At 40.1% G+C, this 25,078-nt stretch overlaps 1 protein-coding gene across 1 annotated transcript in view; it reads left to right on the top strand.

Annotated features, from left to right (window-relative positions):
* Positions 1–4,976: 4,976 nt before the first annotated feature.
* The window catches only part of LOC137185564 (RNA polymerase II elongation factor ELL2-like), a 33,092-nt gene continuing 12,990 nt past the window's right edge, over positions 4,977–25,078 (top strand). The window contains exons 1-4 of the mRNA XM_067593753.1: positions 4,977–5,159; positions 5,758–5,805; positions 21,618–21,745; positions 22,974–23,137. Of these exons, the coding sequence (XP_067449854.1) occupies positions 5,022–5,159; positions 5,758–5,805; positions 21,618–21,745; positions 22,974–23,137 (478 nt within the window). The 5' untranslated portion in view covers positions 4,977–5,021. The remainder of the gene's footprint in view (positions 5,160–5,757; positions 5,806–21,617; positions 21,746–22,973; positions 23,138–25,078) is intronic.

The raw sequence follows: 25,078 nt of genomic DNA on the forward strand, positions 1-25,078 counted from the left end.
CGGGAACTGCACATTTATGGCGGTTGGAGTTTCTCTCTACACTTAATGAGAAATGCTGATCAGGTTTGTCGGGTCACACCCATCTGGTTGACAAAGCCAAAGCTTTCTAATTCTATCACTTCACTAAAATGATAGATTTGCATTCACATTATGCTATCGTTACTGAACTTGAACTTATTTTATGTCATCATTGCTGCAGTTTGAACACGTTAGAAAGCCAATCCTCAATGGAGCAGACATATATTCCTATATGAGGTGCAGAGGTGTTAGAAAAGTTTGTTAAACTTTGAACTATGTAATTGCACAAAATATTCATGAGGTTTTGTGTTTTAACATAGTGCATAATATTCTGTACAAGGTATATTAAAGCCCCTATGTGCAGGATTTGAACATTTCTGACTCCTTATAGGTATCACAAAAGACAGCGATGCATGCTGCTAACCCCCCTCTCTCCACATCCTATCCTGAGGTACTGAGATGAATGGGCTGAAAGTTTTTATCTGCACTATATGGTTCTAGGAGGATGAATCATAAAAACTTTTTAAACTTCCTGACATTTCCTATAGCAGCAGGTCCAAATTTTCAATTTTCCAATGAAATATATCAACACATATTAGATGTATTAGCACAGAATTTTATAGTCATGGTTCCCTGATGATGTGTCAGAACAATTTTATTTTCCTCTAGCACCACCATGAGATTCACATTCATGGTTTGTGTAATCACTTTGTAATAATCATATTATTAAAATTTACATTCATAGCCTATATAGACAAGATGTAAGCCACCTCATTTTATTTCCATCACAATGGAGCCATATGTAGACCATGTAGACATCATGTTCTCTCTGTGAAGTTGTGATGTAATCCGTATTATTTAACCTTTGCTGTTGATTTTATGGACAGATTACATTTTTACAACACACACTGTTCAGCACTAAAGAAGGGAAACATGAAGGACAACAGTACAATGTGAACAAACTCTGCTTCTTGCCAGTGGCAGGTGTCCTGGGAGTCTTTGACCTCAGGTGTGAAACGTCACTCCCAGGGGGTCGGTGTGCATCAGCGCTTTCCCATGCAGCAGATGGCAAACCACAGACAATGAGTGGATGAGACAAACGAGCCAGGTAAAGAAGAAGGAGGGGCTCAAATGGGTTAATCTCTCACTGCTGTTGGAGGAGCGACTTGAAACCTAAAGGAGAGGACAAAAATGCATTAGTGGGGGGAGGGCGTGTGGGTGTTAAGTATTATTATACAGTATGTAATCATCACAGGAGTTGAATTTACAGATTTATATTTTGTTTAAGTACAAGGTTTATTGGATTTTAGGGAATTATGTGATAATCAGAAGATACAAGGTTTTTCTAAATCTCAGGTTCATGGAACTGAGGCATGACGTGAAGATTCAGCACCACCTGTTCTGACCCACAGTAACCCCTCCCCCTCCTGCTAGGTACTTTCATTCAGGGAGTAGCTTAGCAATTTAAGTAAATAGGCTTACTTGTCAGACTCATCTGCTTCACCATCCACCATCAGTAGTGCGCTTTCTCACAGTTATGCAAACACTTAAGTTGCTTGGATTTGCTGTCATTCAGCTTGGTCATGTGTGCTGGGCTGTAAGATACATAATAAAACAGATAACAGGTCTACCAAGACGTGGGTTCGGTATCAGTTTTAGCTGTGTGTTCACTAATGGTCCTCAACCAGCAAGACAAGGGAAAGTTGGACAGACTGTCAAAAATTACGATAACTAAGCCCATTAACTCCTCAGGATAAGAATCTTTCCTGCCAAGGATTATTTGCAAACTGACCCATATTGTGATTGTTGAATTTTTTTCTCTCGCTTTTTTTTTTTTTATTATTATTTTTAGCCTTTTAGGTCTTCAAATAGATAACCAGCCAATAATCATTTGAGTAAAAACTAAAGATAATAGATATTTGCAGAAACTATATTTCAAATTTTTTCTAATTATTCAAACTTTCTTTCATTATTTGGCTAAGTGCTCAATATGAATGCTCTCATAGACCTACAATAAAAACAGTTCAACTGAATAGACAATTCATTCATTCCTTTCATTCCTTTTTGACTACCAGTGTCTTGTGATGCAAAGACATCATATCATCAGTATCAACAATCAATTGTTTGTACAGCAATTGACAATTTACATCTTGGCGAGTAATGTAGTAATACATGTACTTTATAAAATCACATTTTATAAAGAGTTACTGTCTGGTACACACACCATCAAGCTGGACTCCCTTAAAAACATCAAGAAATTTCTCTAACATCCAGTAAAATTATATCTGAAAGATGTCAATGCTTCGAGAGAAGATGTTTGCAAACAAACTATCTTATTCATCACATTTGCAGGCTGCCAGAGCTGACCTGGCACATATATGATGGTTGGCACATTCACCACAGACTGCTATTTGTTTAGAAATGTTGACCGGCTTGTTAGGTCGGGCCTGAGCTAGTTGACTGCCAGTAAAGTCAGTTCAAAGCAGAGCCTGCACAATGTAGTGACACATTTCTCATTATGTATTTATTCATATGCATCTAAATAAATCTAAATCAAGATATTGCATTTATTGCAACTTGCAGGTTTGTGCACTTGGAGATTTAGACTGCTTGAAGGAGGAGGACCACACACAGACTTGCTTGTTTCATCAACTTCCTCTTTATTCAAACAGCATTGTGCTGAATCAAAGCCTATTCCAGCTTATGCCTTCATCTTCAAACAGGAATAATGGGTTGAAAACCAATTTTTCTACATTTTCAAACATCACATAAGGCATCCTATAGGATAATTATATCATTCAGTAATCAAGCCATCATCTGTTTCATCTGTATTATTACCTGTGTTTGCTTTATACATTGTGGCACCGTGTTTTGGGTAAATCAAAACAAATCCATCCAGACAAAAGAACAAACAAAGAATCAAATTCCAGTGAATTTTCAACAAATGGTATCAAAGCTAAATAATAACAGTTAAACTTAGCTTGCAAGGAAACACCTCAAGTCTAGCTCTTCATTCAGTCCGTGTGGCGATAGTGTTTAATTTATGTATCCACAATGCTTCACGTTTCAAAAGTAATAGATCCACATTGCCATCTCGTTTATTGCAATTCACTTTCTCACTGCTTTAAAAGCGTAGACAAGAAATAGTGTGACTGTGTTCTACAAAATATTTTGCTTCAGGAGAAGTTAGATCCTGTCTCCTAATGGCGCTTTTGTGTTCTGAAATCCAAATTTTCAATTGTCGTATTGTCTTTCCCACATACATCAAGCCACACGGACATTTCAGCACATAAACAACCCCACTGGTGGGGCAAGTAATGCGTCCCTTTACATCAAAGGTCTGTCCTGAATGGGGATGTCTGAACTCTTTAGTATGGGTTGTGTTATCACAATGAGCGCACGAATCACAAGGAGAATTCAGGTTATCAGGGACTTTAGTGGTGCTTCTCAAATCTAAAGAGACTTGAAGATTTAGATGAATTACTAGCTTTCACCTAACCTTACATCACGAGTCTTCCATCTTTGCTGTGGAAATGATGAATTTCAGCTTAGAGCACCCCTGTGAGATGCTTTATGGTGTGTATGAATTAATATTTCAGGCTAAAAATTTTGGCAAACTATTGTATAAACACACCCATAACATAAAGTGGGTGGGTGGAGTTTGAGTTTTACAGGCTTTACCCTCCATTATATCTCCTTGCAAGTTTACCATTTTCTCTAAGTAACTGTAATACTGTCTATTGTTTAGGTACTAAATCAGATTTTTTAAAGTTAAAGCTAATAGATTTTTTGGCCACTTGCAGTCAGCAGAACAAGCTGTAAACATAACATTGACATATTATCATCATAGAAGGTTATATGGTGAATTTGTTTGCAAACAGTTGCCTATTTACACATTGAGCAATCACTAATCAACATTAGTATTCATTACGAGTCATGTTTCTGTCCACCTGACAAAATAAGTCAGATGGTCACTTTCCTTTTAGCTCTGTTTTGCTCAACGACTCTTATCTGCTCTTCACCTATGTGTGTCAGCTACTAGCTAACTTTGTCAGCTGTTTGTTGTGTTGGGCAGGTAGCATACAGTGGGCTCATTAGAGCTCTTATTGATGAAAACAGCTGCCTGCTGCTGTTGGAAACAAGGTTGACAAGACAGGTGAGAGTGAACCAAAACAGTAAACCAAAACAATGAGCTGAAAGATGCTAAAACGCTCCGCAGAGCTGAGAAGGAGGAAATAATAATCTGTAAGGTTTGTCAATATGAGTGAGCCCTTTCACATTACTTTACATTACAGTCATTTCAGCCATTGTTTATGTAAAAATTGATTTTGTGCAGCTTTAAAGGTGCAGTGTGTAGGATTTAGTGGCATCTAGCATTGAGGTTGCACATTGCAACCAACTGAATACCCCTCCCCCTCTCCTTCCAAGCATGTAGGAGAATCTACGGTGGCTGTGAAACTTGCAAAAAATGTGTAAGTCCCTCTCTGGAGCCAGTGTTTGGTTTGTCTGGTCAGTCTTTTCTATGCTACTGTAGAAATATGGCGGTGCTCCATGGCAGAGGACCCATTTCCTATTTAGATACAAAGGGCTCATTCTAAGGTAACAAAAACATAATGATTCTTATTTCCAGGTGATTATACACTAATTAAAACATACTTACAAATATTATATTCCATTTCTGCCAAATCCATTCTGCTAGATGCTACTAAATTCTACACACCGCACCTTTAATATTAAAGAAGGAGCACATAAATTCAACAGTAATCCTACAGACGGTGTGTCTGGGACTAACAAAGAGCAACCAACTATGAAAAGAATAAAGAAAAGGATGTCATAATGAGGATGTGGTAATTACATATTGTATATATATATTTATTGTATAAATAGAGATACAGTTGTCTTCTCTGAGCCCCGCCCACACGGTGACGTAGGAGGCAGAGTGTTGAGCTGAGGGCTGAGAGAGGAAAGCTGCTTTAATTGCGGGGCAGAGAGAAAAGCCAGCGATGGCTTCGCTCAGGCAAGAGCACCACTATGGGCTCTCCTGTGGAAAAAATAACAAAAACAGCCCCAACAGGACGCTGTACCATGTCAAGCTCACGGACACGGCTATCAGAGCGCTGGAGGCTTACCAAAACATCAAGGTACCGAGATAAACACACAAGCAACACTTGTCAAAGTTGTCGCCTGTGCTTCTCCTCTTTTCTAATTTGTTGAACTGTTGCATTTGGTTAAATTACTGCTCCGTTGTGTATATTTTTAAAAAGCCTTTTTATATTTCTATAACCTTTAGTCTGTCTTTAAATATATAAGTAAATAAATGAGAGTCGCTCAAGCAAGTTCACAGTTATTCTAACTGCGTTACCCCCTGAGTCAGTTATTGGCTGCATTTCTGCATCGCATACCGGGACGTGAAACCTGTGATTGTCGGGAAAGACTAACCCGTCAGCTATATGCTGGGAAACCTTCCTTGTGCTTCAAAGTAAAGAGAGGGAGAGAGAGAGTGAGAGAGAGAGAAAGAGCCAGCAGTCTGCCTGGTTATCTAATTGACAAGTCCGCTAGTTTGTCTCATAATGAGCTCCAGTAGTGGAGACCATTAGCAGCACACAGTGGTTTAAGATTTGTAACTTTACATTAAAGCATAATTATGTTTAGATTACAGACTTCCCTGAATATGTGCAACTATAACACAACCAATCCCGTTCTTCCTGTAAGATTTAATCTGTCTTTCTTTCTCCTCAGGGATCTTTACCAAGTGAACCATCCATTTGTTTCAAAGGAAACCAAGGGGTAAGTTTTTTGCTACAAGTTCAGTTTATTGTGCACATTAAGTCTAATCTTGTCATAAATCCAATCAAACAGTAAAGCACTGGCAGCTTAAGTTTCAGGTGGCTTAATCACTTTTGTTATTTAACTCGTCTGCATCCCACAAGGCTTTATCTTATTTCTTTAAGTGGATTAAACCATTATCAGATGATGAAACAGTGCTTTTGTTAAGAAGGCAACTCATCACTTTTATTTTGCACGTTTCTTCAAATAAAGGTGTATGTCATGTTTGTTTTTTATTTCAAAAGAAGCGTTTGTTTGTCACCAATGGCTGTTGGCTCACATAGCCCATCATATACTGTATACTGCACCAGTGGGAGCGCTCAGATGGGAGCTTATAGCTGGTTGTCTCCAGCAGATAGGAGGCATGCAGGTTACTGGGTCAGGCTGGTGACTGTGGAGAAGCTTTGTTAGGTCAGTGAGCGGCGCTGGGAAAAGGATAGGAGGGAGGGAGGGAGAAGTGCACACACACACACACACACACACACACACACACACATACGCTGACAAAGCCAGAGTCAACAGTGGAGAGAGGACTTATAAGTCAAATGAAGAGCCCTCAGTGACGCAGATTAGCCTTTTGCACCTTGTTTTCCTGTAGGAAAATACACTTTAATACTGTGTGTGAGTGTGTGTGTAATAAACAAAGACATGACTACATCAGCAGTGTTCTTGGGCTTTTGAATTTGAACCATAATCTTTAGTATGTAGCCTGAACTATGCATGTTTAGACTGAAGTGAAGAGCAGCAGTGTCCTTGGGGAATAGTTTACTTTCAGTCAATGCTAATTGCACGGGCTTGGAAAGAGTTGCAACCCCCTTCCTGTCTTGACAAGACGAGCTGAGAGGTGGTGAGTTTTGTAAGGGGGCTTGTGTGGTTAAGAGAGTGGTTTTAAGTGTGTGTGATAGTGGAGTGTGTGTTCCTTTTACCTTGTCTGAATTTTAGTTTTAACTGATTACGTGTTGCACCTGAAAAATGGCTTTTTCCAGTCTTTTTCAGCATTCTTTATATCTCTCTCAAGTCAAATTCATTTCTACTTTTTGTATATTGTTAATACTTTTATTATGGTCTAGTGGTTGGCACTTTCTGATTATTCCAGGAAGTTTCTGTAACATGTCCAAACTAGCTCCTGCACAAACTGTCATGATACCACAGGATTGAGAAGCAGTACTCTGCTTGAGGGTCAGGTGTTGGAGGTCAGCTGCTGTTTTTTTTTTGTCTGGCTCTGTAGATCCCGACTGCAACTCCAACGAGGCACCGGGCGTCGACAGGAATATGTCTGGCATTAAATTAGAAGAAAAGCTGCAGATCTAATCCACAGCTTCAGGTCTTTAGTCTACACACTAAGCTGCGGGACAGAGTTTGTGCTGAGAAGTAGTTGGTTGGCCATAAAACCTGGCAGGATGGTTGGATTCAGCCCATTTGATTGGAGAAATAAATGTAGCTGTAAAAGAAAGTGTTTTGAAATAGAAATCTAGTTTACTAAGGACAGGCAGTTTGCTAGTATTGTCTTGTACCCAAAGCAGGAGAGAGAAAGCTTTTAAGACAAAAGGAGGGAATTAAACTGATTTTGCACAACATTGATTTATATGGTATTTTTTCTCAACAAAGACGGTGCTGGTGAGATTTCAGCACATAACTGCATCAAATACAGTATTGAAAACACCAATCAATACTAACATAAAACATGTTGGGGGACCTGTGTGAGGCCTAGGTCTGTTTATGAGGTTTTACATCATGACAGTTCATTTTTGCACCTGTGGCGTCATCGTGATGCAGAGAATTTCACACCCCTCGCTATATGTAGCACTGAGGTTATTAGCCAAATGAATGTTTAGAGGTAATTACAGGAGCTATAATGCTCTTGATTACAGCGTGAGGCATCGTGCCTTCAGTTTGCATTAGCTTTCCCTGTCTGTCTGACTCAGACATTCATGAGTGTTTGTGTGTGTGTGTGTGTGTGTATCACTGGCACACTTTAGTTGCAGTAATAGCCAGGCAGATGACATGAACTCTGGCCTGCTAATTTCCCCCTCACATTCCCAGGTTGTAGTCCCACATTTTCTGTGTGTGTAATTTAAAAGAGACAACACACACACCCTGGATGCTGATGTGTGACTGATATGCTAAATTCTGTGCATGTATGCATGCATTTTTATGTGTTAAGTGTTTGAATTGCTATAACATGGGTGTGGATCTGGTTGGGTTTTTTTTATGCGTTTATGTGTCCTGTGTGGCCCTAAAGGCATGATTTATTCATGTCCCACCTCCTTTTTCCTGTCCTGCCCCCTCTGCCCATTGTGCAGCAGTCTTTACCCTGGCAGGACCAGAGTGGATCCCCTGAGGACCCTCAATGTGTGGTGTGTGTGTGTGTGTGTGTTTGTTTATTTGGTTTGTCTGTGCCTACAAAAGAGTGCGAGAGAATGAGAGAATATTGGTCACTTTCTATGTGTGTGAGTGAGTGTGTAGGTTTTTTGTCTGTCTGTGTGTGTTTAGGCTGCCTATGCTCAGATCCCCAGAGTCCCCCCTGATTGTGTGTTGTCTCCGCTGATTTGAATAACAATGAGCAGGGGAATGCAGCCTGTGTGTTGTCACCCTGCTTGGATCACCCAAAATGAATCGGGTTTTTCAGCCTAACGCATTACAGTCAGTCCAGATGTGCTGTGGCCTGCCCCGAGGGTTTGTTTGTGCCCAACATGATAGAAGCTTCCCTGCTGTGGATCTAATGGAGTGGAGACTAAAATGGAGAGAGCTGCAAACAACTTCTGTTGTACACATAGTTATTCAACCATGACCAAAGTTTTAGAGTCTAGACTTTTATGTGGCCTGTTTTTTACATTAGGATAAATTATGTTTTGGTACGAGTACAGAAGAAGCTGAATAATCAAAGTCATAGATATCAAAGCTGTGTGTAATTTGAGCATAAATCATTTTGAAACATGAAATTAAAAAGTATTTAACAGCACGTGAAAAGATGTAGGGCAATTAAGAATATAAGCATGTGTATATTTTCACATTGCAAAAGAGCTTTCACTGCATTTCAGTAATCTCTTCAGTATACTGTATATGTTGTGTGTGTCACTTGTGATAAATGTGTGTTGTTTTCTCTCAGATCACGTTAATCAGTGAGTGCCCACAATGGGAAAATTGTTGAGGGATTATGATGTTTTAAACACTGGTGGTTATAGCTTGCTACTTTTTTTTTTTTTTCTAAAAAGCCGAGAATGAAAATCTTGCGTGCACCCACCGGATTACATGTTTATTTAGCAAACGTGTGAGTGCAAGACGAAGACAAGCGCCCTCAGAGATCCAGCTGCAGTGCTGGAAAATGCGTTCTCTGTCTGATTAAGCAGCTTGGAGATATGGAGCACATCTTGGCTCGCCGAGGAACGTGTCCCGTCTAATTCCCTCCCTCATGTGAAAATCCACACCATAAGCTAATGAGGCATAAAAGGGCACTTGTTTTCCCCACACATGTGTCATGGTATGGCCCTACATGTCTGGAAAGATAGCATTCTGTGTAAGATCCCACCTTGCTTCGGGGGATAGAAGGAGGGGCTTTTGTTGGGGCACGGTGACCCACAATTTGTTGAAGTTGACAGTTTGGCCCTCGGGCACCTGCCAGAGACGTATCATTCTTGGCATTAGAGGGGGAAACCTCAGGGGATGCTTGTGGCACAGCACCCCTCCTTTCCGCCCTCCCCCTCTATACCCAACTTCCTCTCCCCCAGTACAGGAGCTTGCAGCTCTGGCAGCAGCTCTGGCCCTCTGTGAAATTGCAAATGAAAAGGAGTGGAAGGTGATTACAGGCTCGGGCTTGATTACATGCACTGTCTCCCACTGAAGGCAGCCACATTAATCACCTAGTGCCAGAATGTGGAGCTCAGCTAGAGAGAAGACACCGCGTTGCTCGAAGCGTCGGCTAATTGACTGTAGGATCATAAAAACACGCAAAATCCCTGTTTCTCTCTTTGTATGTTCTGCTCCTTCTTCGCCGTGTCCCGTCCCTCTCTGTCTTCCAGTCGGCCAGAGACACAGACGCACATTGTGTTTCGTATCGCTGTCTTACGTTGTGGTGGGGGCTCGTCTTAAATGGCATGTGTCAACTTGTGGCCCTGGGAATGATTCTGCTCTTTTGTTTGTGATGAGATGATGAGAAGTAGTGTTTACTGAAGTGTGGTGAGGATGAGGGTGGTGGCTGGCTGGCTGGTTGGCTGGCTGTCTGTCTGAGCGTGTGTGTGTGTGTGTGTGTGTGTGTGTGTGTGTGTCTGTCTCTGTGTGTGTCTCTAAGCCAGTGGCGAAGATGTTTGGCTGATAGCTCGACTTTGGCCTTTCTCCCTCCTCAGGCTTATGAGTGGCAGTAATGCTGATTACACCCCGGTGAGAGGAGCTGGAGCTGAGCCTCCCTTTGCTCACGCTGGATTAACACAGACACACACACACATGCACCGAGTTTGCATTAGCACCCAGCCCAGAGTGACTTGCCTCCTGCTGTTAGCAGACAGCGGTGGTGGCGACAGGTTTCACTCCCTCCTTCTCCTCCTCCTGCACCTCCTCCCTCTCCTCCTATCAACCAGAAAGGGGAAGCAGTGCCATGGCATCCCACTCTGGAGCCGAGGAGGCCAGAACAAAAGACAGCCTGTTTTCAGAAGGCCATTACTCAGACTGCAGAGGATGTGGAAACAATAGGCTGCATGAGATCTACACCCAGACCCCACATTCAACCAAAAGCTAGCAGGAAACATAAGCCCTGTGCACCGACAGCAGTCTCTCACAGTTTTTGTTCAATTGACTTTATAGTTTGATAAAGTCAGGAAAATTAGCCTTTCCCGTCCATGTCTCCAATGTGTGGAGACATTTATGATTTCAACTCATTTTGACTGAGTCAAAACCTAAAGTGCTGAATTTTTTAGAAATGGCAGCATTATGTGTTCAGTGTTACATGGCAACGGCTGGGAAGTATTTCTCAGGAGAAAATTTTAAATCATACGTAGGGTGATCCTGTTGAGCAAAGCTTGTACTTGTGTCTCATCTCACTCAGTGGGTGTACATGCGCACTAATGATTAGGTTTGTAACCAGATTACTATACTCCGGTTATTGCAACTGTTATGTAAACAAATTAACTTGGTCAAAATTGAAGTAAGCAAGATTTTTTTTGTCAATCTGTCAATGTATTTCTTGATGGTTACCACACAGCAATCAAACAACTCATGTAAACTGGTGTCATTGCTTTTGGGGTTATTGGGGAAGTCAGGGGAAAATGGAGTTATTACCTTAATTTGGTTATTGACAATAATCGTGGTGTTAATATTGTAGGTCAGTATGAAGAAAAACATCATTATCAAATGTAAGGAAGAAAAACTGACGAGCCATCATCTCATCTTATATTGTTTAATCTTAAACAGAAGAAATCTTCAGAAATATTGTATTTATTGAGTCTGATTGCAGACCTCTGAGTCAGTGAGCAAAGTAGAGATTTTGGACGGAGATTCAAATAGTGAATAAATAGAGTGAAACGAAATATCACTTCAGCCCTATTATCAGGCTAGTTTTTAGTGAGTAGATGTAAACTGATGGCAAAAAAGGTTGGCAGAGAAATACTTTCATTTGATTGTAAATGCAGTAAATGCTCTTTACAATTGTTAAAGAGCAGACATGGCATGCATAGAAAAACCTGCTGTTTTGATCCTGTTCCCCCTTGTATCAAAGACTGTTAACACCATAGACTCAGACCCACAAGCAGGCATATTGATGCACAATTAAGTGTAAACACACAATCACAGATCACAGATATCACTGCCCATACTAGTATTTCTGGTTTTCTCACAGTGGTACCTTTCAGCACAGAACACCCTAAAGAGCCCAGGAAACTGCAAGTAACGACTCACCAAATCTTAAATCTGCTGCTGCAGTGTTCCCTTACATAAGCTGATGGGGTGAAAAGTTGAAATGTCTTCACATTTATTCAGCTAAATTATAACATGATTAATATAGCAAGATCATGCACAAACATTGTGGAGGCCTTAGGGAATAGATGTGTGCTGATTTATGTGTGTGTGAAATGAGACACAGGGAGTGTCCTGCTCAGTTCAGTCAGTATAGAAACAAATAGGAAGTCAGAAAGTGACATTCAAGTGAAGTTAATACAAGAAGATCCTATTAGTTACAGCAGTATGGTTTTGTTTGGTTTGCATTTCACCCGTGAGCTATGGATACTGTTTAAAGTGGTGCACTGATGCACCTACATAGGTGTTTTCACTTAATTAGACTGATCAGACTTCTTCTCAGGACTGTGTGGACACGCACAGATCATGATCGATTGGTGTCTCTTTCCTGTGAGCTTTATTGCACCTGATAGGGTGGGATAAATTACACTAGCATTTAAAACTGTTAATTTTTTCTGTGCACCACCAACAGCCGCACATGTAGTAAGACTACTAATTTTCCTTTTTCTCTGCAGGCTTGTATCGATGGAAATTACAAAATGTGAAAGGAGTGAAGTAAAAAGTGTAGTGAAGTTTGCAGACGAAGAAAACAGATGAACAGACAGGCCTACGCCAAGAGTAATGCCTTCGAGAGAGAGAGAGATTTATGAAGAGAGAGACAGACAGAGAGACGGGGAGGCAGACTGACAGACCGAGGGAGCACAGAAAAGAGTTGGAAGAGTTGTTCTTTACTGCGCTAATTAAAATGAAAATAGGGAATGTGTAGAGGGGGACAGAGGTAGGTTCAGGCTCGTCTGGAAGTGAATGGGTGAAGTGAGTCGGCATCAGGGGCCACGGTTTGGGTTAAAACAATGAATCATATGTGGAAACAGTTGTCAGATTCAGGCTCGTCTTGGTTTGCCCCTTCACATTTTGGCCTCTGGGGTCACTGAGCATTACTGAGGTCATACGTCACTCCTAAGTGTAGGCCAGTTTTTTATTACATTAATTTCATAAGAATGGACTCTTGCTAGTGTGTGTATTTACAATTAACCATCTTGGTAACTTTGTCTACGTTTGATGTTTTGTTTTGTTGTTCCGGTTTTCTTTTATTTGACAATCGCAAAGATCAGGAGCAGCCCACAGATTCCCTGAATATTTTACTTGAAAGGAAGACAATAAATATTTCATTATGCATGGTCAGTTGAATTCTTTAAGAGCCAAGTCCTTTGTAATAGCGCCTCTCTGGGTTTGAATTGCCATGTGTGGCTCTCAGGAGAACGTGCTTTGGTGCGGGCCCCAGCAGCTGGGAACGAGAGTGCTTGTTGTAGTTTGCACAGTGGGGGTCTAGAAGTCTGCCCGTGGAGGTCATATGAGCAGCCATCTCTGGCTAAATGCCAGCGAGTGCTCCTCAGTGCACTCACTGGGCATTTATAACAGCTGGAATCCTGTGACGGCACACATCAATCCAGTGAACACAGAGTCCATAAATAATTAATTGTTACTGTGGAGGGAGATTGGAGGAAATGTCCTCTGATGATCCCCTCACTGACAGAATCATGTCTTTGTCTTTTTAATTCTTGAAAGTGGCACAGGCTTCTCTTAATAAGCATAACAATTCAGTTATAACTTATTTAAAACATTAAATTTCTACCTAGATGTACAATGTGTCTGCAGATGATATGTGAGATGTGTGAACTCACAGGCTTTCCAGCTCTTACAAAAACTAATGCTGCTGCTGCTGCAAAAAAAAAAAACATTCCTGTGCAGCCTTGTGCTTTTAGTCAGTGTAAACTCAGAGAGGATTTCAAGGTTGAGTTTAAACAAGTCCAGTGTCGTTTTATGACTTTGTTTTGTTGGGTTCTTACATTTTACAGATAAGCTCCCACTATGTTCCTGTGAAGTGGCATTTGTCCAGATCATTACTTTTCTAATACCTCCCAGGAAATACTAATCACACTTAATGTGAAAGTTGGATTTGACTGGAAGTGGAGCTCAAAACAAGCAACAAGCCTCTATTTAAGTAATCCACATGAGCAGCATTTGCCAGGTAGACAGTGAACCTTTCATTTATCTACTTTGTTGCCTCAACAGGCAAATGGTCACCAAAACTTAGTTTAAGCCCTGCATCTTTTTCATAGGATTTTGTGTTTTTTTTTGTTGCACTAATGATTTTTATCATTATAGACAGAGGTGGCATAAATTTTAAGTCTTCCGATTGTTTTGTCTGAACAAGAGTCCCAATCCTAGAGATAGCTTATTCAATTTAAAATGGTATGGAACTAAAAAAAACAGTTAATCCTGGTATTTGATAAAAGGGAGTTAGATAACGTTGCACGTTTTTGCAATAATGGGAGTGGGGGATAATCACTAGTCCACCAGTTGAATGTAAGTCCAATATTCACTCTCCGTTTCGCTCTGTTTTGGTCTCCACCATTTCCTGGGGGAAATACCTGGCTCTTTAGCTGCTAAATGCTAACTTTGCTAACTTCAGCTAACTTTGTGTGCTAAGGCTGTCAACAAATATACTAAATTCGATTATATAATCAATTTGTAAAAAACAAACAAACACATTCGATTGTGAAAATGAATATTCAACTCTGAAAAACAAAAAAGCAGCACTACTGTAGCTGTCTGCCTTGTGAGTTCTCGTGTGGGCCTGGGCTGCTGCACTGAATGCGCTGCATGACGGACAGGAGTCATATAACGTCACTTTCATTGATTGAAAATGAAATGAAGGTCAAGTTGAAATGAGCGAATAATTCAACAACAACGACCGTGTTGAAATGATGGCAGAGAGTTCACAACCCAACTTGGCCACAGAGAGAGTGATTTGCACTCTGAGCAATCCAAAAAGCTTCATTAGGAAATACTTCAGATTATGGTAATCAGTATGAATATTAACTAACCTGTATAAAAATTAGGCTACCGAATAATATATTAGTCGCGAATCATTCGTTTGATCTCGCTCCGAGAGACAGCTCGTTCTCAGTTCTCACTTTAACAGAAACCACAGCGCAGTGAGAGAGACGTCTACGGTCTTTAAATGCAGTTTTTTGGTATAGGACATTATTTTATTTGATTGTTTTGTAATGTGTAGGTATGTGGATCTTTTAAAAGATGTGTTTATGTTGAAATAAATATACCTATTCAAATACTTATTTCTTTTCTTGTATTGTTTTGCCCTCATATGGACATAATGCCCAAAAATAGATATTCGAATGGTTCAAACCCATGTGTTTTTTTAGAGGGAATAATCAAACGTCATTTTTGGCCAATTTTGGCAGCCCTACTGTGTGCTGGTAGTGTGGTGTTAAGGGCTTTTTTCCTGAAAACCTGCTGCGGCTGGAACAACATTGATTAGACTGTATCGCACCTCAGTAAAACAACGTAAAACAACACAAAGTTATGCTAACATGCTGATGTTCAGCAGATATAACGCCTGGGACACACTGGATGCCTGAACCTCAGCAGTGTGTGTGCGTCGCTGAACTGCTGCGTCTCTCACGCTAGCAGCGTCCACACAGGAAGGGTGTCTGCTGCGGCACTTCTGTCACTGGCAGCCCTATCTTTCTAGTTTTCCCTGTCTATTTCTGCTGAGAACCGTGCGTCACATGGAGAAAATAGGTGAGACCTCGAATCTCTAGATGAAGCGACGCAGCAGCCTGGGCGGGCAGTGTGGCCGCTCTAACCTGTTTACATGGGCGCCGAAATGAAAAGCAAGAGGTTCCACGACGCACACGCGCTGCTCACGCATCCAGTGTGTCCCAGGGGTAATGTTTACAATGTATACTATCTTTATTTTGCATGTTAGCATGATAACTTTCTTCTGATTATCTTTGTGGGTTTACAAGCGACACCTTTTGCAGTACTTATAAGCAACTTTAAAAGATCACTTGATTATCAAAATTGTTTAATTAGTTTTTCTGTTGGATGAAGTAATTGATTTATTAGGTAATCATTTTAGGACTAGTAGGGATATGATTATCTCAAACCTCAGTTCTCAAAGAACTAAAATATGAACTGTTGTTTTGTGAGGCTCAAACTACCAACTATTCCTCTGGTTTCACAACTAATTTAAAGTTAGTACTTTAGTAGTACTTTAGTAGTAGTTAGTAATTTTGTTAATCAGAAGAGGTAGATTGCTTGAACAGATTGGGAGGTGTAAGATGCTTGGACTGACAAAGATGAGCAAGCAGTTAGTGTTTGCTGAGACAGCTGTATTTATATCACTGTCACCATAGTGGTTGTTTAAATAACAAGACTTTAAATGTTTAGTTAATGGATATGACTAAGTGGTCATTAAAAAAATGTGCATAATCTTGTGAAATGTTAAAAAAAAAAAAAGTCTCATGGTGAGAAATAATCCACTCCAGTGTGATGATATCCACGCATGTTTTTTGACCTCTGTCTCACACAAACAATGACACATCCAGGATTAACCTACAGGCTGTAAGAGTGTATCATTGAAGGGCTGCCCACAGGCAAATATTACATAATCCAGACCAAGACACGCATTAAAATGTCAGACACTGAGGAGATCCACCTGCGCAGCGACATGCAATCTGGTATATATCTTTCAGCGCTATCAGAGCTCAGCTGTATATAGTTTGTATAAATTCCTACAGTGAAAGCCTGCGTGTAAAGACATGTGGAGCAGGCTGATAAGAGAATAGAGCCAACGTCTGTGTTGCTTTGTTGCACATTTACGTAAAAACATTTGAAGTGACTTTTGAAAAAGAACAGAGAAGCAGTTGGCCAACCTACTTAATGTGTGGGCTGAGCAGCATTCACAAAACTATTAGTTCAGACTGAGTTCACAACCTTTTTTAAACATTCATTCATTAAACTTTCTATCATGTTCAGATCGCCTTTGTAAGCAGAAATGGAATTTTAAAAAAATGTTTGAAATGACAGCTTGTTTACCTGACCATCATCAGGACATTAAGTTAAACATTGGTTTATTAGGGAACAATTTATCCTGTGAGCATGATTGCATTAAAAAAAACTCTCTGATTCCTAGTTTGGGTGGACGTTCAGTGTTGTTCCTGCTGTGCAACAGTCAAAAACAAAAACACAGTACAAATAAATACATAAATGGTGTTTCTCTCACATTCAGTAGAGTAGGGATCAAGAACCTCACAACTCTTATTAAAATGTTATTTGACTCCTGCATTTACAGTTTTTCTTGCATATAGTGGATGTCACAATCCTCACAACTTAAACACAGTTTCAATCATGCAATTAAAGTTGAAAAAATATTATAGTTTCATCATTAGTAATATGATTATCTCATTAACAAATAATTGTAATTATTTAAATGTAACAAGTTGAGAATTGTTGGTGCTCTGATTCACTGGTAGAGATACATTATGAGCCATGACGTGCATTAGCTGTTACAATAAATTAGGCAATGTTACTGGAAGGCCAAAGAAAGCACTTGAGTTTAGGCTAAGACAAAGGCACATTTGCATGCTAGGAAATGTTGGGTGGAGAATTGCAGCACCACAGAGAAATTATTTTATCCATAGTTTGATTTTTAAAAAAGTCAACTAGAATACAGTTATCTGGAGACCATGCAGGGCAACTGTTGTCAAAAGTGCCAATACAAGCAACCTCTTTTATCATTTCATGTTGGAAAGTATGAGGAATTTCTGAGTGTGTGCTCCAGCTCCAATGCAAGTAGCCTCAGTCACTGACAAGTTGTCGTCCTTAAACCTGCATTACCAGATTGTTTGACTACTTGGGCTCAGTAGAAATAAAATAAGCTCACAACAACACAATGCTGACATATTATCACCTTTTAAGTTGATATGAAAAAATTGTTGGCAAACAAGTTTGCTTATTTGCTCATCTAGCTGATACGGTGTAACATTAGCATTCATTTGGAGATGTGTTTCTGGCCACCTGATCAATGTAAACCTAGTATTCACTCTCATTTTTAGCTCAGACTTTGAGGGAAATATCTGCTTCTTAAGCTGCTAAATGCTCGACTACGTTCACAAGCTAGTCGCTAACTTTGTCTGTCTGTCTTGGTGCTGATTAGGTAGAATACGGTAGGTTTAACAGAGCTTTTTTGCTGAAAATATCTGTCTTTTGCCACTAAAAATGATGCTGCGAGATTGAGCCAAACAGTCAAGTTGCTGACCGTATAACCAAAACAATGAGCTGAAAGATGTTAAAACACTACATAGAGTTGAGGTTAACTGCAGAGTCAGGTGATAATAATCTGGTGGTTCGTGATTACCAGCAACCCCTTTCACATAAGGCGGAGTAATTTGATTGTTTGTTAATATAACAGCTTTAATAAAAGCCAGTAGTGTAAGGATATTATACAGGGAATAGATAAATATATACCATTCAGAATCTCACTTAATTTAAACCATACCTTTATTTGATAACACTTTATGGTAAGGCTACGTACCCTTACCATAAAGTGTTACCACATATTTTAACTGTTCAATATTCAAACATACTGTAAATTTAAGATCACACTGCCCAGCTGCCGCACTGCAGCCTCTGTGGATGCTAGTGTCACATGCACACATCCAGGTGGGAAAATCGGAGCAGGAACTGGACATGATTGGCCAAGTATGTTTGAACAAAACGAGACCAGAGCCATGTGGGAGCATAGGAGCACAATAGGAGAAAGGATAGGAAATCCCCCGTGATACCTTAACGCTTAAAGCCGCTTCCCACCCAAAAAGGATGGCACAGCTGCCTGTAGCATGAAGAATGGGATTGTTGTGAAACTGTTGACCCCCCATCCCCCCCCCACTGTTAGAAGGCAGTGAAGGATACATGTGGTGACAGCGTGGATCTCCTCTGTACGGGGATGTTTCACTCTGACATTTTTCTTGCTGTCTCAGCTGTAGCTCCTGACTAGCTTGTGCCTCTTTCTCTGTTCAGTCAGTCTTATTCTCACGCATGTGCCCTCAAAAGAACTCTTTCATGTACTCTTAAATAGCTGCAAATTTTCCATAAAGTGAAATTAAAATACCAATGAAGTAACTTTAAGAGTCCTGGGAGACTCAACTGATCTGAATGTGAAAGCTCTGAATAAAGTATTTCAGAATCCTGCTTTCATAGACGTGCAATTACATGTTTTTCAGTGGTCAAATCAGTGTAGATCCTTTTTTCTGATCTTCATTTTTCCTGATCTGTTATTATATGTCTCTCTGTGTGTTCGTGTGTGCATTTGTCTGCCCTGGAGGTTGCAGCCTTGGCTCTGCTGCGCTCCACTGAGTCTGCCAGGAGATCTCATGGACGCCTCAGTGGAGCGGACTCTTAAAAACACTGTTTACCCAAGGAGATTTATTTAAAGTTACAGAGCGGCACAAAGTCTCACTCTAGACCGTTTTGTGTGTGTGTGTGTGTGTGTGTGCATGCATGTGTGTGTGTGCGTTAGGTATTTAAATGTGTGTGCTCACATGCAATGCCTCGCTGTGAAAACAAAGATGGAGCAAGTGCTGGATTGCTGTTTCCCAATCCTTTCTTGAAGGCATAGATGACCTAAAATTTCATTTCAATAGAATATTTCTCCACAGCTCATCAATCATATTCAAGTGCTTAGTTTGTTGTTTCCAAGCCCTCTTTATCTACTCAGTGACAATGATTAGGGCATTTGTGTACCCTACTGACACAAGACTCAAAAGCATGACATCTGATATCAGGATCTTTGCGGAATGTAAATGAGGCACTCAGACACATTTTTTTAATGTAATTTTGTTGTTTATTTTTGTTATGTATGAAAACACAGATGTAGACTTGAATGTATTAGACGTTCAGACTGAAAACTGCCCAGCGTTAAAACAGTATAAGGACCTGCAGTGGTGAGGGCGTGTTGTTTGAGGTACTGGTGAGACAATTAAATAAGATCCAGGAAGTCCAGTTGGAGTTGCAGATAGAATAATATCTATAATATATATATATATATATATATATATATATATATATGTATATATATGTGTGTGTGTGTGTGTGTGTGTGTGTTTATCAGAAGCCAAAACACTGCAAAGCTGTTTGTAATACTCACAGACAAGATTTTGCAACTCTGGAAAGTTATGACGGCGGCGAATGTTTTATCTTTTGTTGCAACGATCGCTAGGTAAACAGTTAAATCCAGCATTCATGTTACAAATAATCCACCAGGAATGTGCACTTCTATGTATGTGATTGGCCAATGCAGCAGCTTACCAGATGATGTCGGGTTGTGTTGCGCCAAAAGTTCAACTTTTTGTCTGACGACCGCTGCGTTTTTTTGTTGAGTCGTGTGCATTGGCACCCCCCCGCATGAGCCTACTGCCCCCATTCAAATGAGTGTTCTGAACACGGCCTTAACCTATGACAGGTCACATGGACAGGTTCCTAGGTGGGTTGAACATGTATACAACAAAAATGGGTCTCCTGTATAGTGGTGGTATTACCACTTGCACAAATGCTCATCAGTAAGGAAAACAAACATATGTGGTAATGGAAGATGAGGAAGTAGCCTGTTAGCTTCTGTTTGGAGATAGATGAGGTGAAATGACTTAAAATGGTGTTTTCTTTTTTATACCAACTTGTTCAAGTTGGTATTTTCAACTTGAACAACTATCAGTGAGTAGTCAAGGATGGTAAATGTTGGTGGGTCAGTGGGTATGTCTGGCTGTCTTTGCTGACCCCCTGACCTTTCCTGTTCTGCTACCATCACACCAAAATTTCCACCCAAGAAATCTCTCAGTCTGATGGTCATGCTATAAAGTTTAATGGGCACATTCATGCTCCACAGAGGGCGGCTGTGGCTCAGGAGGCAGAGCGGGTTGTCCACTAATCGGAAGATTGGAGGTTGGATCCCTGGCTCCTCCAGTCCACATATGGAAGTGTCCTTGGGCAAGATACTGAACCCCAAATTGCTCCCGATGGCTGCGCCAGCGGTGTCTGTGTGTGAATATGCTTTAGATTAGATCCTGATGAGCAGGTTGGCACCTTGCATGGCAGCCTATGCCAGTCAGTGTAAGAATGTCTGTGTGAATGGATGAATGTTGACATGTATTATAAAGTGCTTTGAAAGTGGTCGAAAGACTAGAAAGGCGCTATGAACCTTCCTCTTATGGCATCTTCAGGCCAAAAATGTCAGCTTTTTACACAATCTATTGAGATGTCATCCATGAAATTTGTTGCACACATTCATGTTCCCAACAAGATAAATTAGTAAAACTTCATTGGTCCTGTGGCCTTTCCTACTGGTATGGTACCACACATTTTTAAATTGTCAGTATATTCCATTCAACACTATTTTTTATCTGTAATGACCAGTGCCACATCAAGGAACTACTAGCAGGCTTTTAGTATAATTATTTCAGGATTAACTGTCCTTTTCAGACCTTAACTTCATTTGCCAGAGTCCAGTCTTTGCAGTGGGCTGAAAGTTGTGAAGAAATAAACTTCATTGATTTATGTTGATTGCAAAAACCATGATTTTGGACAGTCATGTGTTCTTGGCTACAATGCTTTTGGCATCAGAGTTGGCGTCTGAAATTCTGCTGAGTAGATAATTGCTTTTCCCTACAATAAGTTGACAGTTTCAAAAGATAACAAAAGACGCATGAACTCGAGAGGTCTCAGGAAAACATTTACAAGTTAAGGCAGCTGGCTGTTATCAGGCCGGTAAAACAATATAACCTTTTTTTTTTTTTTTACTTAACATGTTCATGTACAAACAAGTAGAGTTGGATTACTTGGGTTGGAATAACCTGTTAATATACACAAATAATCTGTTTATACAGACAATCTGATTGGAAATTGCAAATGTTTATGTGGTTTTGGTGAATCTGACTTTTCTTCTTCCTTTTTCTGTGTTTTCTTCTTAGTACATCAAGATCCCTGCTCCCACATCAGAGTCGCCAACTGCTCTTCGCGTCTTCTCCTTCTACTTATCCAGTGACAGCAAAGACCAACCTCAAGCCAGCTTTGACTGCATCCATCAATATGTTTCAAGGTATGAAGTTGAACAGTAGAAAGATACTTGTTATCCTTTATACTGTATGTCTTTACATTAAAGAGTAAATAAAGCACTCTTTAATTTATTTCTTATCAACATTTTACACCGAGCTCAACTATTTTTTTGTCTTATCCAAGATCCTGATTTGAGCTCCTGTGAAAACTATCTAGAAATCTTTTTTTTCCACATAGATCAGCAAAGAATTTTGGCAAATTTATACTGCAAAAGTTGATTCAGTAAAGGTTAGCTAAGGCCCCAGGTATGTCTGTTCCAACAATTTTAGATGTTGATCTGATCTACTGGTTGTGGCATAATTGACCCCAGACCATAACTTTTTATTATCTTTATAGGTCAGCAGCCTTTCACCACATCTATTTTCATGATTCGTCAGCTGTCTGTGTGCTTACACCTCTGAAGATATCATAAGAGACAGTTAGCTCACTGCATGCTGTACACAGGATGGGGCTATTGTAATTTCCTGTGTATTTCTGGGCTGACCCTTTCATTACTGAGACCCGTGATGCCTTGTTTATGGAGTGGATATGCATGGAAACTGAGGGTTATGCTCTGTTGCTGCCTCCTGCTGCCAGATGGCTAGCTGCGGTCTGAATTCAAACTAGTTCTGGTTCCAGTCAGCTGCAGGAGCCAAAAGCAACAGTATAACTGGTGAAGAGCGAGATCTTGCTGTTGCTCCTCCTGCATTTGTTTAGATATTTAGAGGATGAAGAGGAGAAATGATCAATGGTCACATGTATATAACTGTTTGGCTCTAGAATTGGGCTAAAGGCAGGTGGGGAAATAGCTCCTATTTTTTTAAATATATAAAACTGACTTTGGCAGTGCAGGAAATCCCTGATTTATTCACAGCATTAATGCAGGCCAGGTTGATGTATTAAACTTTTTACTTTTGTCCAAGATGATCCTTGTTTTGCAAGTGTGCTGTCAGGAGCCAAGCTAATCCTGGAGGTTTTCCACAGGCTCTATCCTGCTTTGACCCAGGATATCTGACTTTCTCACATGTAGAGGGCTGCAGGGCTATATACAGACTGTGACATAACATACAGTAACCATAGACCTCTTTTAGCCAGCTTTGACCACAAAGCCACGTTATGCTGTGTGGAGTCCATATTGGTATGCTGCTCTGAGATAGCTTATGTCTTTGTAGTGTTCACAGTACAGTCTGCGGAAAGCTCTGCGGTTCAATAACTGTGTTTTTGTTTTGCAGTGATGGCCATGAGCAGCTGGAAGGTCAAGGTATCATCCAGGACAAGATCACAGTGTGTGCCACAGATGACTCCTACCAGATGACCCGTGAGAGGATGTCTCAGGTGGAGAAGGACAGCTGGAGCCGCTCTGCCATTGAGATCAAACCTGGAGCCACACATCCAAGTAAGAATAGACTAGAGGTCTTTGTGGACTAGAGGAAAAGCTGAGGTATCTATGATGCATCTGCAGATTTCCATGGAGTAAGGCCAAACAGTTAAAGAGGGATCAGCAAATTGGATGTGGATACAATGATGGAATTTAAGGAACAAAAGTTGAAATCTGATAGTATCAATAAAAGTAGTAAGAATATTATCCTTAAAGTCCCCTTCCAGCCAAACATGTGTTTTTCTTCTTGTTCCTACAGTTGGATGTTTGAGCTTCACTATGCAGAATGATGTATGTGCAGAGTTTGACTCTTGAAGGCTGTTTTCACATTAATCTGCTGAAAGTGGAAAGTCTCTCTGAGTTCATTGAACATCCGATTTTAAGGGCTGGCCCTACGAGCAGGATTTGTGACATCCCAACTACTTTGGAGCCAATCCTGGTCCAGATGCAACTTACACAAGTGTGACGTGGAAACTTGAAACCTGCAGTGCACAAACACTGAGAATGAACTTTACAGAGATGTAGGAGACAACAGGAAAACTTCTGAAATGAAATATATTTACATATTTATAGATTCTAGATTTTTAATGAGGGAGAAGGAGTAGTTGCCATTTTAAGGATTTTAACATGGTAATTATACCTTTTTCTGGAAAATTCATATTAGACACACATTATTGTTCCAAGCAGAGAATTTTTTTATGTCTTAATACACGTCTGGAGGGGATCTTTAAATGAGAAAATATTGCTCTATTCATTGCTTCATTTGAAAAACAGATATTTTCCTGTCATGTGTAATGAAACCAGATGTGCAGGCCATATATTGGTTATTCCAATAATACCAAAAGCTAACTCTTGTCCCTTATATTTATTATTTTGTAAAATTTTTGGCGTTTGGTTGCCAGTTTGTTATTAGATCTTATTTAGACTTTCCTCTCACATCTGGCTTTGAAAAGAGTTCTGGCCAAATTGATGGTCTTTGAACCATCATTTCAGAGGTAGAAGGCCAATATGAGATTCAAAGCCAGGTTCTTCCTGCTTACACTATTGGAAAACAGCGTTTTAAAAAGAAGAGTTGGGGGTGGATCTCCAAAACATGGCTTTGGATATTAAATGTGAGCTGTAAAGGGCTTTAACTGTAGTTTCATTTTTTCACCAAACAACTTTGTTTGTTAAAATATGGTCCCACAAGTCGGCAAAATAGCTAAAAGCTTGTGCAACAGTGGCTGACTGTTGTTGCAAATATGTCACAAATAATGATAATAAAAAAAGTTAACCAGAGGTTTGCCACAAAATGTATAAGTAAAAAGTATAAATTCACAGGTGATAAGTTGTTGCTCCAACATTTGCATTTTGACAAAATTTTCAACACATTTCCTGCAACATTTGCCAGAGTTGTCTGTGTGTATGTGTTATCAGATCTTAATCAATAACTTAGAGCATATTAATCATAGGAGAAGCGACATCAGCTGGCAAGCTACTTTCTTCCTTCTTTTCTTTCCTCTTTTTTTCTGTTCTTCAACCTTTGCTGTGGTTATGCAATATTGTTATTTGGCATGATTGTAGACCCCCGTGTCAGTGCTGGAGCCCCAGGGAAGCTGTAACTCCTGGTGGTTTAGACCAAATTTAGACTGTGTGGATTGTGTATCATCAGGTCTTAGGGTGAAGATGACTTCATAGCATATATGCCGATAGGTAAACATTTAATAACTGCACTCTGAAGCCTCAGGAGGTGCTTATAAACACAGTGTATATTATCAGGCATGCCAAAACCTATAGAGCATGCAGTTGCCACTTCATACATCCCACACCATAATTATTACATAATTCAGAGTATTTTTATCTTGATTAGTGGCTGACAGTAGAGTAATGATGATGCATTATTATCATTACTCTACTGCCAGCCACTAATCATGATAGATTTATTATCTCTTGGCAGGACATACTTTTGTGGTTGAAAGT

The sequence above is a fragment of the Thunnus thynnus genome, chromosome 1 (assembly GCF_963924715.1).
Source record: "Thunnus thynnus chromosome 1, fThuThy2.1, whole genome shotgun sequence".
Classification (NCBI taxonomy): domain Eukaryota; kingdom Metazoa; phylum Chordata; class Actinopteri; order Scombriformes; family Scombridae; genus Thunnus; species Thunnus thynnus.